Source organism: Suncus etruscus, chromosome 19 (assembly GCF_024139225.1).
Source record: "Suncus etruscus isolate mSunEtr1 chromosome 19, mSunEtr1.pri.cur, whole genome shotgun sequence".
Taxonomy (NCBI): Eukaryota; Metazoa; Chordata; class Mammalia; order Eulipotyphla; family Soricidae; genus Suncus; species Suncus etruscus.
Window position 1 is genome coordinate 19,429,506 of NC_064866.1, and position 14,315 is coordinate 19,443,820.

The 14,315-nt window shown below is 38.7% G+C and overlaps 1 protein-coding gene across 1 annotated transcript in view; it reads left to right on the top strand.

Moving 5' to 3' along the window:
* AGL (amylo-alpha-1, 6-glucosidase, 4-alpha-glucanotransferase) overlaps positions 1-6,574 on the top strand; it is a 74,703-nt gene extending 68,129 nt beyond the window's left edge. The window contains exons 31-33 of the mRNA XM_049765837.1: positions 3,576-3,663; positions 4,317-4,450; positions 6,322-6,574. Coding sequence (XP_049621794.1) covers positions 3,576-3,663; positions 4,317-4,450; positions 6,322-6,439 — 340 coding nt within the window. The 3' untranslated portion in view covers positions 6,440-6,574. The remainder of the gene's footprint in view (positions 1-3,575; positions 3,664-4,316; positions 4,451-6,321) is intronic.
* Positions 6,575-14,315: the final 7,741 nt, after the last annotated feature.

A 14,315-nucleotide genomic window follows, 5' to 3' on the forward strand; every position in this document is an offset into this window, starting at 1 on the left:
ATTTCAGTTTGGAGTTTTCTTATTTCTATCTCATATCTTCTTGATTCTTATTTGTAGTTCATTCTGCTTGATCCATGCTTGCATTGGTTTCTATGAAGATCCTCCATATTTCTTCTCTAAACTATTTGAGAAGCTAAATAGGTGGTTGGCACTTTTCGGGTTATCTGAGCTTCCATCTTCATTCTCTATGCATGGTGTTGTCCTGCGTGGTTTCCTTATTGTCACGCTTGTAGTGTGGTGTTTTCTACGTGTTGTGCGGGGGGGTTATTATCTAGTAGATGTGCAAGACTGTGAAGTGGAGCCACTACACTTCTCTGACTCCGCTCTTCATGGGTGGAGACAACCTACCTCTACTCATTGTGCGCTCAGGAGCAATTCTGGGTGAGGTGGTTATATCTGCCTCATGGAGCAGAGCAGAGGCCTTTTTTCAAGTTATCTATTTTCTTAGATTACCAATGACCCATTTTCTTTAGCTTCTTTACTCAAAGCTTGCTAATATTAATCAATTTCATTTCTATACCAATATGAGTCACATTTGTGTAGATTTTCTTCATTTTTCCAACTTTCTCCATTTTTAATGTAGTCATTTTAACTAGTCATTGAGATCCAAAGTTGTATGTGTCTATTTATCTACATTCTGATGTTCCTACCATCTCTGAGGAGCTAAGAACCACTGATCATAACTCAAACCCATAGTTAAAGAGCCTATTCTTGTGGGTAAATAACTGTTTCAGTGAATCAAATCATAATTTAAAATGATCATACTTAACTGTCTTCCATTATCTATTGGAGTAAGGTTTGTAATACTTATGAGTGTATCTAAATTTTCTGGATATTTTCCACTAATATTTATAAACTGATAATATACTAGTTGTTATTAATTTTAAAAATAACTTTGGGCCAGGCCCGGAGAGATAGCACAGTGGTGTTTGCCTTGCAAGCAGCCAATCCAGGACCAAAGGTGGTTGGTTCGAATCCTGGTGTCCCATATGGTCCCCCTGTGCCTGCCAGGAGCTATTTCTGAGCAGACAGCCAGGAGTAACCACTGACACCGCCGAGTGTGGCCCAAAAACCAAAAAAAAAAAAAAAAAAAAAAAACTTTGGGCCAAGGATGCTCAAATAGAATACAAGCTTTTCACAGGTGAGACTCTAGTTTCAATTTGAGTAATTTGAGTTTCAATTTAACCCCTCAGTACTACACAGTTCTACAGTGTTCCCAAGTACTATTTGGGAGTGGGTCCCACAGCTAACAAGAATAAATTAAATGTATGTGTGTTTTGAGGGAATTTGGACCATAGCCAACAGTGCTCAGGGGCTATCCCCAAGCTCTGTGCTGGGCAGTTTCTACCAACCATGTGCAGGACACTCTATAGTGCTAGCAATAAAACTAGCAACTTCCTCATGCAAAACATGGTCTCAGCCCATTGAGTTATTGGTTTGGCTTCATTAAGAAGTTTTAAGGGGCCGGCGAGGTGGCGCTAGAAGTAAGGTGTCTGCCTTGCAAGCACTAGCCAAGGAAAGATCGAGACAGCAGTTCGATCCCCCGGCATCCCATATGGTCCCCCCAAGCCAGGGGCAATTTCTGAGTGCTTAGCCAGGAGTAACCCCTGAGCATCAAATGGGTGTGGCCCGAAAAACCAAAAAAAAAAGTTTTAAAAATACCTTCCAGTACATAATAATCATAAAAAGTCATACTTACGTTTATGTTATCTTATAATAAAAGTTTATGTGAGGCTGGAGAGGTGGCGCTAGAGGTAAGGCATCTGCCTTGCAAGCGCTAGCCTAGGACGGACCATGGTTCGATCCTCCGGCATCCCATATGGTCCCCCTAAGCCAGGGCCAATTTCTGAGCACATAGCCAGGAGTAACCCCTGAGCATCAAATCCAAAAAGAGCATACCCAGAAATATTGAGACTGCATGACAAGAGAAGTTAATGAGGCAGCCACCAACTACTTCAGCTCTTACCTTTCAGCTGTCCTCTAAATGCAGCTCCAGGAGAGACCCCAAACCAGAACTTCACAACAGAATCTTTAGATATCAAGTAAAAAAAAAAAAAGGGGGGGGGGGCCGGAGAGATAGCACAGCGGTGTTTGCCTTGCAAGCAGCCGATCCAGGACCAAAGGTGGTTGGTTCGAATCCCGGTGTCCCATATGGTCCCCCGTGCCTGCCAGGAGCTATTTCTGAGCAGACAGCCAGGAGTCACCCCTGAGCACCGCCGGGTGTGGCCCAAAAACCAAAAAAAAAAAAAAAAAAAGGTCATTGCTATCATTCAAGGAGTAATCATTTAGGAGTAATTTTTTTTCACAGCTATTACAATTAAAAAAAAAACCTAAAATACACTCAAGCAAAAAAAAAAAAAGGGTGTGGCCCCAAAACCAAAACAAACAAAAATAAATAAACAAAAGTTTGTGTATACTAATTCAAATCTGATATATATTTTTAGTTGTTCTAGATATTCTAAAGATCTAAAGAATTAATTTTGGGGGCCGGAGAGATAGCATGGAGGTAAGGCATTTGTCTTTCATGCAGAAGGTCATTGGTTCGAATCCCGGCGTCCCATATGGTCCCCTGAGCATGCCAGGAGCAATCTGAGTGAGGAGCCAGGAGTAACCATGGAGCATTGTCAGGTGTGACCCAAAAACCAAAAAAAAAAAAAAAAAGAATTAATTTTGTTTAAACTAGGGGCCGGAGAGATAACATGGAGGTAAGGCATTTGCCTTTCATGCCGAAGGTTATTGGTTCAAATCCTGGCATCCCATATGGTCCCCAGAGCCTGCCAGGAGCTATTTCTGAGCTCAGAGCCAGGAATAACCCCTGAGCACTGCCGGTGTGAGCCCCCCCAAAAAATAATAAAAACAAAACAAAACAAAAAAATTAATTATCTAACAAGTACGTCAAGCTAACTCCTTGAAGAAAATAAACTTCCCAGGGTGTGGCCAAAAAAATTAAAAAAAATAAACACTTGAATTTTTCTTTGTATGTGTATATGTACACTAGCTAGTAAATTTTTTTTGGTTTTTGGGCCACACCCGTTTGACGCTCAGGGATTACTCCTGGCTATGCGCTCAGAAATCGCCCCTGGCTTGGGGGGGACCATATAGGACATCAGAGGATCGAACCGCTGTCTGTCCTACGCTAGCGCTTGCAAGGCAGACACCTTACCTCTAGTGCCACCTTTCTGGCCCCAAATTTTTATTGATTATTCTCTAACACCTTATAGTCATGCATCATTTAAGTGATGTTTTGGTAAGTGACATATAACATACAACAGAGATCCCAATGGGCTTTCCCCAATAGCTAAGGTTTAACACTACGTTTGTGTAATTACAGGTGCAATAATGAAATTTCCTAGCTATATTTTTCTCAGGTCATCAAATCCCATCATCAAATAATGCATAACTATTAAAATTATTACTATAAACTCCAGTTGTAGTAATTTGAGATGAAATAGATGATGACCTTATTCTGTAGTTGGAAGTCAAAATACCTTTATTACTTTTCTTACTTTTGCTATGAATGAACTTTTTAATATTTCTTATATCTGATTTTAATCTATATCTCAATCATTTTGCAGTGATATGGTTTACTGTGGAGTTTACGACAATGCCTTAGACAATGACAACTACAATCTTGCCAAAGGTTTCAACTATCACCAAGGACCTGTAAGATTGTTTTGCTTATTAATATCTTTATTTAAATACTTTGATTACAAACATGATTGTGGTTGGGTTTCAGTCATGTAAAGAACACCTCCCTTCACCAGTGCAACATTCCTACCACCAATGTCCTGAATCTCCCTCCTACCCACTACACCCCTGCCTGTACTCTAAACAGGCTCTCCATTTCCCTATACATTCTCATTATTAGGACAGTTCAAAATGTAGTTATTTCTCTAATTAAACTCATCACTCTTTGTGGTGAACTTCATGTAGTGAGCTGGAACTTTCAGCTCTTTTCTCTTTTGTCTCTGAAAATTATTGCAAAAATGTCTTTCATTTTTCTTAAAACCCATAGATGAGTGCATCTTTCTCTATCCCTCTGACTTATTTCACTCAGCATACTAGATTCCATGTGCATCCATGTATAGGAAAATTTCATGACTTCATCTCTTCTGATGGCTGCATAATATTCCATTGTGTATATGTACCATAGTTTCTTTAGCCATTCATCTGTTGAGGGGCATCTTGGTTGTTTCCAGAGTTTGGCTAGGACCTGTAAGAATTTTATTTCTGTTTGAATTTCCTTCTAAAGGCATCCAAGTATTTTTAGATATTCACAGTTATTTTTCCCTTTACTCATAAATCATATTTTTTAGGAATGGCTATGGCCCATTGGATATTTTCTTCGTGCAAAATTATATTTTTCAAAAATGATGGGTCCAGAGACATATGCAAAGACTAAGTTTTTGGTTAAAAATGTACTTTCCCGACATTACATTCATCTTGAGAGGTAAGTTTTTGGAGATAAGTAGTGGGTAGTCATTGTTATGTATTAGGTAAATGGTATTTCTTATTTATTTCTGTATTTGCTGGATATGCCAATTAAATTTGAAAATTTTATTGGTTAGAACAAGTTGTGTAAAGTAATTTTCACCTTCCTTCAATTATTTTAGGGTTTGTTTTTGTTTTTGCGTAGGGGTGGGGCACAACTAGTGGTGCTCAGGACTTATTCCTGTCTTTAAATTCAGGGATCACTACTGGTAATACTCAGAAAACAATATGGGGTGCTAGGAATTAGACTCAGGTCAGCTGCATGCAATGTAAATCTTTTACTGGTATACTATCTCCTTGACTCTAATAGCTGAATTCTTCGTGTAGTTTTCTTTCTTGGGCACTGGATTGTTTCTAATTTGGGGGGGGGGGGGTCACACCTGGCAGTTTGCAGGAGTTACTCCTGGCTCAGTGCTCAGAAGTCACTCCTGGCAGGCTCAGTTTACAATATGGAATGCCAGGATTTAAACCAGGGTTCGTCCTTTGTTGGCCACATGTAAGGCAAATGCCCTACTGCTGTGCCATCGCCCCCACTTCTGATTTTTTTTATAAACTATTGTGAATAGTGTGAATAATCTTTTTGGATAGAGTTTTGAATTCTTGGGGTATATCCAAGAAGCAGGTTTGCTGGGTCATATTCTTAAAGACTTTTAGACATGTACATACTGTTTTCCAAAATGGTTGGACTAGTTGACACTTTGGTGTTTTTAGATGGCCTTCAACAGATGAATGGCTAAAGAAACTGTGGTACATATATGTAATGGAATATTACGCAGCTGTCAGGAGAGATGAAGTCATGAAATTTTTCTATACATGGATAGACATGGAATCTGTTATGCTGAGTGAAATAAGTCAGAGGGAGAGAGATAGACACATAATAGTCTCACTCATCTATGGGTTTTAAGAAAATAGAAGATATTATTGTAATAATACCCAGAGACAATAGAGATGAGGGCTGTGAGTGCAGTTAGAGAAATAACTACACTGACAACTATGGTGATAATATCACTGAGTGAGAGGAGAATGCCTGTCTCGAATACAAGCTGTGGGGGGAGGAAGTTGGGGGGCTCTGGTGATGGAAATGTTGCACTGGTGAAGGGAACTGTTCTTTATATGACTGAAACCCAACTACAATCATGTCTGTAATCAAGGTGCTTAAATAAAGATATTATTAAAAAAATATAAATATATATATAGGGGCCAGACCGGTGGCACTAGCAGTAGGGCGTTTGCCTTGCAAGCGCTAACCTACAACAGACCACAGTTTGATCCCCCGGTGCCCCATATGGTCCCCCAAGCCAGGAGCGATTTCTGAGTGCATAGCCAGGAGTAACCCCTGAGCGTCACCGGGTATGGCCCCACCTCAAAAATCAAAAAACTAAACAAAAATATATAGATGTATATATATTCTTAACTTTGTTTTGAAATAAGGTTGGAAAAAGTTTGGACATTCAGGTGTTGATTCTAAGCTTTATTGGAATGACTAAAATAGGGTTTTAGTAGTAGAATGATTTAGAGGAGTAATTATTCTCCACCTAGAATTTCCCTTACCATTACCCTAAATTAAAATTTTCAAATGTAACTGGTGAAAATAAGTAACCTGACCTTGCATGAATATCAGGTCCTACTTTCTAGCCCTTACTTTATCCTTTTTAAATTTTTTAGTAAAAGACTAAAAATATGATTATTTTCTTTTTAAATTTGTAGCAGATGTTTGAGCAACTGTTTTATCTGAAAGAAATTAGTATGTTTATCACCTGTTTTGTTTATCCAACAAAAATATGTATTAGATTATTATTCACAAAATATGTTTTTCCTTTTTTTTTTAAGATCCCCTTGGAAAGGACTTCCAGAACTGACCAATGAGAATGGCCAATACTGCCCTTTCAGCTGTGAAACCCAAGCCTGGTCAATTTCTTGTATTCTCGAAACCCTCTATGACTTATAGCTGAGTCATAACTATTTATTAAGTTTGCAATCATTTGTATTATGGATGCAAGGTCATAAATGCTGTATATGCACAGACTAGTAATTAAAAATCATTCATATAAATATTTGCTCAATTAAATAAGATTGTAATCACTTTGATTTTTCTTTGTCTTGGTTTTTATGGCATTTTGATTTTAATCAGAAAGAAAAGTTACCGCTGGTGGGAATTTTTTTTTTGAAACGAAGTATTCTATAAATGCCTAGAAATAAAGTTTGAAATCCAGAGTATGAAAAAAAAATCATGTAATCTTTTACTTGCACATGAGTGAAAATCAAATATGAGTATGTAATAAAAGACATTTTAAAGTATCTTGAAATAGTGGTATATATTTTCATTAATAGAAAATACTAAACAGACTGGTTAAAAATCTTACTTTTTATTCTATGATTCCTAGCACCTTCCATACTGCATCCGTTATCTAAACTGAATCATAGAAGTGCCTACCTACCTTTAATATATGCTCGCAAATGGAGCACAGGTATTCATAACGTGTTTTATATTTTTCACTGCTATACTACTGTTTGACTAAAGTGTATGCCAATATTATGTTTAACAAAATTCACTTGTGCTAATGATGCATAGGATATATGGGGAGGGAAAAACGACTAAAAAATAGTTTATAATCTTAATCTTCAAGTCTTGTTTTGTTTTCTTTTTAGCTACAGTTTCTTATGAAATAGTTTACATTTTTGTGATGCAAGCTGTTGGGGATATTTATGAGAACCTCAAAGAAAAAAAATTTCTATATTATGTTTTCCAAAATTTGACAACTAATTTTAGTTTGTGTGTAAAAGGTTGTCATAAATACTGATTTTTTTTTATTAATCAAACCCACAGTGACACATTTACCTTTGGAGAAAATCTTAATGTAATAAATATACATGAATTTAGTAGTTACCTTGAGTTAAATAAAATTATTTTAATGACTTTTAGATTATGTTAAGAGATTTAATTTTAAAGTCAAAAAAGAAAAATGGTTTTTAATATTTATATGAGTTGACATATTTTGGATAATACTTATTTTCTAGATGGAATTCTTTTATACTGTTTTGTTTCAGGAAAACACTTAGATTATTGTACTTTTACATGAGAGAATATATCACAAAGACTCTTTTGTCTTATTTAATATTATTCAGTGGTGTACTTAAAGATAAAATGATGGTATGGATCTGGGAGAGATAATGTACCTGATAAAGTGCTTGCTTTGAATGCATCTCAGGTTTCAGTCCCTGTCATCCCATGTGGTCCCTCAAGCACTGCCAGGAGTGATTCATGAATGCAGAGTCAGAAGTAACCCCTGGGCATCACTAAGTGTTCCAAAACCAAACAAAAAATGATGGTAAGGGGGGCTAGAGAGATAGCATGGAGGTAGGACGTTTGCCTTGCATGCAGAAGGACGATGGTTTGAATCCCAGTATCCCATATAGTCCCCCATGCCTGCCAGGGGCGATTTCTGAGTGCAGAGCCAGGATAACCCATGAGCGCTACCAGGTGTGACCCAAAAACTAAAAAAAAAAAAAAAAAAAAAAAACGAATTATGGTAAGACAATACTTTTCCGAGTCAATAGTCACATACTCTAAAATCTTAAGTACACTTACAAAATAAGAGTAATGAAGTAAAACAAATAAGCTAAACTTCTGGATAACAAAATATTTAAATGCTTCAGATGCCATATACTATGATCAGAAGTTCATAAAACTTATCAGAGGATTGATGGCCTGCTAACTCTCCTAACACTGCTTCTGAAAGCTTTTTAAACAGATATTTGTCTGTTTACCCAGCCCAACACAGGTTCAGTCCCACGAAGTTATGGACACTTTTGATAGTAGTCTGTAAACACATTAGTTTCCAACTTTCTTTCCTTCGTTACTTATTGTATAACCTCTAAAAGAATGTCCTTCCTGGAGAAAACCATTTGTCATCAGAGGTTTATGTAGTATGTTTCTCGATTTTAACGTCTGTATTAAAGGTGGTAAGAAAGTGAACTGAAAATTGGCGTATTTAGCAAAAGAAGTGACTATAGTTAGATGGAATAGGTTATATACAGATTAGTTAGATAAATGATAGATAGATTTTTGAATGTTTTAAAATATAAGTTTGTTGTATTATTATGGGATAAGAAAATTCCTCATAAGGAATAGTAATAAGAGAGCATTGTTATAATCTGCACAGCTGTTTTAAAATTTAAAAGGCTGTACATTATTACATCAAAATGAAATATTGAGGGGCCGGGCGGTGGCGCTGGAGGTAAGGTGCCTGCCTTGCCTGCGCTAGCCTAGGACGGACCTCGGTTCGATCCCCCGGCATCCCATATGGTCCCCCAAGCCAGGAGCGACTTCTGAGCGCATAGCCAGGAGTAACCCCTGAGCGTCACCGGGTGTGGCCCAAAAACCAAAAAAAAAAAAAAAAAAAAAAAAAAGAAATATTGAAAATAGTTTCAGATTTAGAGGTATAAAAGTCATTTGACTTAATATTTAAAAGAATATATCATTCCTTAATGATGTTAAGTTAGGTATCATTATGTTAGATTTTAAAAATGGTTCAGTGCCTTGGTTTTCCTAATGCATATCAGCTTTATTCTTTGACATGAGAAGTTTGCCATTTTAACCGGTTTGCTGTGGCCATTTAAATAATTTCAAAGATAGTAAGAAAATAAGTCATCATATCTATGAATATTATAACCCTTGTGAGTTACAACCCATGTGTTATATGACTTTGATTGTTTTACCTAAGGGGCAAAATGTCATTTTTAAGTTTGTGTGCCAAGAAAATAAATTCTTTTCTGAAAAATCTGACTATGCTTTTATTTGATTAAATTGCCACTGTGATTATCACCTTTTATTCAGGGCTTACTTGTTTTAATTACTTACCATTTTGTTGGATGTATGAGGCAGAAAATCGAAAATCTTAATCATGGGTTTGGTGCCTAGCACCATAAATGATTCCTGGACTCCTGCCAGGAGTGATAACTGAGCATCAATACAAACAAATACGTGTATAGGTATATATACATATATTATTAAGGAGATCAGAGAGATAATATAGGGGTTAAGACACTAGCCTTGCATGCAACACCTAGGTTCAGTCTGTGGCTCCACATAAAATAGGTCCCTTGAACACGGAGCCTGAAATAATTCCTGGACACTGGGTATAGTCTATAAATAAAACAATTAGTGGGCCCGGAGAGATAGCTCAGCGGCGTTTGCCTTGCAAGCAGCCAATCCAGGACCACAGGTGGTTGGTTCGAATCCCGGTGTCCCATATGGTCCCCCGTGCCTGCCAGGAGCTATTTCTGAGCAGACAGCCAGGAGTAACCCCTGAGCACTGCCGGGTGTGGCCCAAAAAACAAAACAAACAAAAAAAAACAACAATTAGTAATTGTATATAATACCTAAAGTATGTCAGGACAGATATTATCTTGCCAAATGGTAATATGGTTTAAGTGATAGAGCATGCGGCTAGCATGTTTTACACCCTCAGTATCACAGTATGGTGTTCCTGAGAATCTCTAGACCCAAGTCTCAAATTGTCATGTGTCTACCTCCAAACTGCACAATACTGGGAGTAGCCCTAGGATCCCCATCATTACAACTGTGACCCTAAATACTGAGTTTGGGCCTTACCTGTTTCACACAGGATATATTCACACTGTGCTTGAGATTGTTCCCAGTAGTAGTAGGGAGTCCATATGTTGTGTTAGGATTAAACCTGGTTCTGCTGTCTGCCAGACAAATACCTTAATATCTGTATAATTTCTATAGCCCTTTTAAAAAAAAATGGGGATTCTCAAGAGATAGAACATAGAAAAATGGGCAGTGTGATGCCTTTGCATGCAATATGGCACCAATATGGCCCCCTAAGCACCTCCAGAAGTAATCCCTGAGTATAGAGTTTGGAATAAACCCTGAACACCCCTGGGTATGGCCTAAATATAAAAACTTTTAAAATAGGGGCCCGGAGAGATAGCACAGTGGCGTTTGCCTTGCAAGCAGCCGATCCAGGACCAAAGGTGGTTGGTTCGAATCCTGGTGTCCCATATGGTCCCCCGTGCCTGCCAGGAGCTATTTCTGAGCAGACAGCCAGGAGTAACCCCTGAGCACTGCCGGGTGTGGCCCAAAAACCAAAAAAAAAAAAAAAACAAAAAACTTTTAAAATAAACATTTTAAATGAAAGTATGCTCTCATCTCCTTTTTTACTATTAAGATGGGTCTTCTCTGTTCTCTAAGCCAGGCTCCTCTTACACTCTCACAGAACTCAGTAAAATCTCTTTGCTGTGTCCATGTAGTTACAAGTCTTCAGGTTTTATTACAAAAGAATTTCCCCTCCTACACTGAAAATTCTGCCTAATAGCATCACTGCACATCAGGATTTGCTACCCCAATATAGGGCACAAGACATTGAGAATTGTAACCTTCCTTGTAATCATGGTGCTTAAATAAAGATTTATTAAAAAATAAAAAAGAGATGGGGCCGGAGAGATAGCATGCATGGAGGTAAGGCATTTGCCTTTCATGCAGGAGATCATCGGTTCGAATCCCAGCGTCCCATATGGTCCCCCGTGCCTGCCAGGAGCAATTTCTGAGCCTGGAGCCAGGAATAACCCCTGAGCACTGCTGGGTGTGACCCAAAAACCACAATAAATAAATAAATAAATAAATAAATAAATAAATAAATAAATAAATAAATAAATAAAAAACAGATGGGGAGGGGTCCCGGAGAGATAGCACAACGGCGTTTGCCTTGCGAGCAGCCGATCCAGGACCAAAGGTGGTTGGTTCAAATCCCGGCGTCCCATATGGTCCCCCATGCCTGCCAAGAGCTATTTCTGAGCAGACAGCCAGGAGTAACCCCTGAGCACTGCCGGGTGTGGCCCAAAATAAACTAAATAAATAAATAAGAAATTGTAACCTGGAAGAGTTTGAGAAGCAGATAGACCACTCTCCCCTGCAGGATCCCATGTATATGCAAAGGACAGGGATGCTTTCATCTCCAAGATAGAGAGGTATCAAAAAGAATCCCGCCAGTTCTCTGCTCACGTCAGACTTTCCTTTTCACGTCTTCTCATAACTTTGCAGTCTAATCATACTTACTGCAGATACCCTCAGGTTTAATCATTGCTTCAGTTCATTTCCTTCTGAAGATTCCCAGGTCACATAAAATTGATATTAAATGCTATGTTTAGCTCTTGTTATTTTTTGTCCATTTAATTTTCAGATCCAGCCAGGACTCTTGAGATAAAATCATTTTCCTCCTCTCTAATAGCAACTACTAAGCAATCATTTGAATAAATAAATGAGGTAAAGCTTACTGAATTTAATAAACATTCTATGGCTTATTAAATTCAAGGAATGCAAAACTAAAGCTTATCATATTAATGCCAAATATAAAGCTAAGTATTACAAAGACATCAAGAATGAGGCCTGGGGCCGGGCGGTGGCGCTGGAGGTAAGGTTCCTGCCTTGCCTGCGCTAGCCTAGGACGGACCGCGGTTCGATCCCCCGGCGTCCCATATGGTCCCCCAAGAAGCCAGGAGCAACTTCTGAGCGCATAGCCAGGAGTAACCCCTGAGCGTCACAGGGTGTGGCCCAAAAACAAAAACAAAAACAAAAACAAAAAAAAAGAATGAGGCCTAGGGGCCGGAGAAATAGCATAGCATTTGCCTTGCATGCTGAAGGACATTCAAATTCGGCATTCCATATGGTCCACCGAGCCTGCCGGGGGTGATTTCTGAGCATAGAGCCAGAGTAACCCCTGAGCGCTGCCGGGTGTGACCCCCCACCCCAAAAAAAAAGCCTAAAAATAGGTATATTCTTTTCTAGTATATCTCAACAATTTTTTTGGGGGGGGAGGCCACACCTGATGGTGCTCAGGGGTTACTCCTGGCTCTGCACTCAGAAATCACTCCTGGCAGGCTCTAAGGATCATATGGAATGCTGGGAACCGAAGCAAGTCTGACCCTGGTCGACCGCATGCAAGGCAAATGTCACAATGCTAATCGCTCTGAGCCCATAACTCAACAATTTTTTAAATTATGTTGCAGCATTTTACCTCTAGCAATCAAAGTTAATCTACTCTTGAAATGTGTTTTAACATAGCATTTGTGGTGCTGGAGCAGGTCACTTGCCCTGCATGTGGCCAACTAGAGTTTCATTCCAACACCCCCACATAGTCCTTCTATAACCACCCCCTTGAGTAATTCCTGAGTGAAGAGTCAGTAATTACCCCTGAGCAACACCAAGTGTTACCCAAAAAAACTAAAGTAAAATAAATAAAAGTAGACACTGGTCATGGGATAAGTGTTGGAAAATTGTATGCCTGAAACTCAGCTATGAATGAATTTGAAAAGCAAGGTGTCTCAATTTAAAAAAATTTTAAGTATAAAAACACCATTTGATTTTATAATATTAACAAAATTCAAGAACTGTGAAGTGGGCTGGAGTGATAGCACAGTGGTAGGGCATTTGCCTTGCACGTGGCTTATCCAGGACAGACCTTGGTTCGATCCCCAGCATCCCATCTGGTCCCCCAAAGCCAGGGGCAATTTCTGAGCACATAGCCAGGAGTAACCCCTGAGCATTGCCAGGTGTGGCCCCAAAACCAAAAAAAGAACTGCAAAGTGCTTTTCCCTTTTGATACCAAGAGAACTTTGAAACACTAATAGCTAATTTCTTTTATTTACCCTTCAAGTATTTCTATACCTGAGTTATCCCCAACCCATGGCATACATCTAGAAGCCCTGGGAGCCAAAAACAAGGCCCACAAAAGCCACAATTATAGTGCTGACATTCCTGGACTGCATGGTTGCATTGATGGCCATGGCCAACTCCAATTTTTTAGATACTGTGTTGTAGGAACGCTCTGATTTAGAGGCCAATGTGTATCTGAAGCCACATGTTCAGAAAGAAGTAACAATTATCATCTAGCAACAAGACCTTACTAACTTTCTGACAATGACTTAATGCCCTCATTGTGAGATAAAGTAATTTTCACAAATCTGCTTATAGCTATATTTTTATTTCTTTTTCCCTTTTTTTAATAATTTCTCTCCCACTTATGTGGAAACAACAACAGTAGCAAATACTTTTAAATAATATGAATACTTACATTCTTGTAAACTATTGTTACCACAATAAAGTGTATTAAATTAAATAAAACTGAACTGGAGAGATAGGACAATGGGTAGAGCGCTTGACCTGCATGCAACTGATCTGATCAATTGCCAGCAATTTATTTATTTTTTTTTTTTACAATCAAAAATAAATTCACCAGGGCCGGAGCAGTGGCGTACGCGATAGGGCTGTTTGCCTTGCATGCACTTACCTAGGACGGACCACAGTTCGATCCCCCAGCATCCCATATGGTCCCCCAATGCCAGGAGTGATATCTGAGTGTATAGCCAGGAGTAACCCCTGAGCACCATCGAGAGTGACCCAAAAACCAAAAAGAGAATAAGAAAGAAAAGAAAGAAAAATACAAGTAGCTATTCTCTTCCCATGAAGTAAAAAAATCTTAACCGATTTGAGTGTAAAAGAGATTAAAAAAGACAAATTGAAAAGGGTCATCACTGGATTCCCTGCTCTTTCACAAGAATCGAGATTTCTAGAAACCATTGAAGTCTTCTGCAAAGATTGTTGAAAGGTCATAAAAGCAAAAGAATCTGGCACCAAAAATGAAGGCAGACTTGGAAAATAAAGCTTGAGAAGAGAATTCAAATGACTAAAGGGCATGCATATAGCCCCAAACTGGAACCCTAGCATTACGTGACCTTCAGAACCTGATGAGAAGGCCTTGGTGACCTCCCCACCCAATACCACTGGTTCCAACTACTGAAAA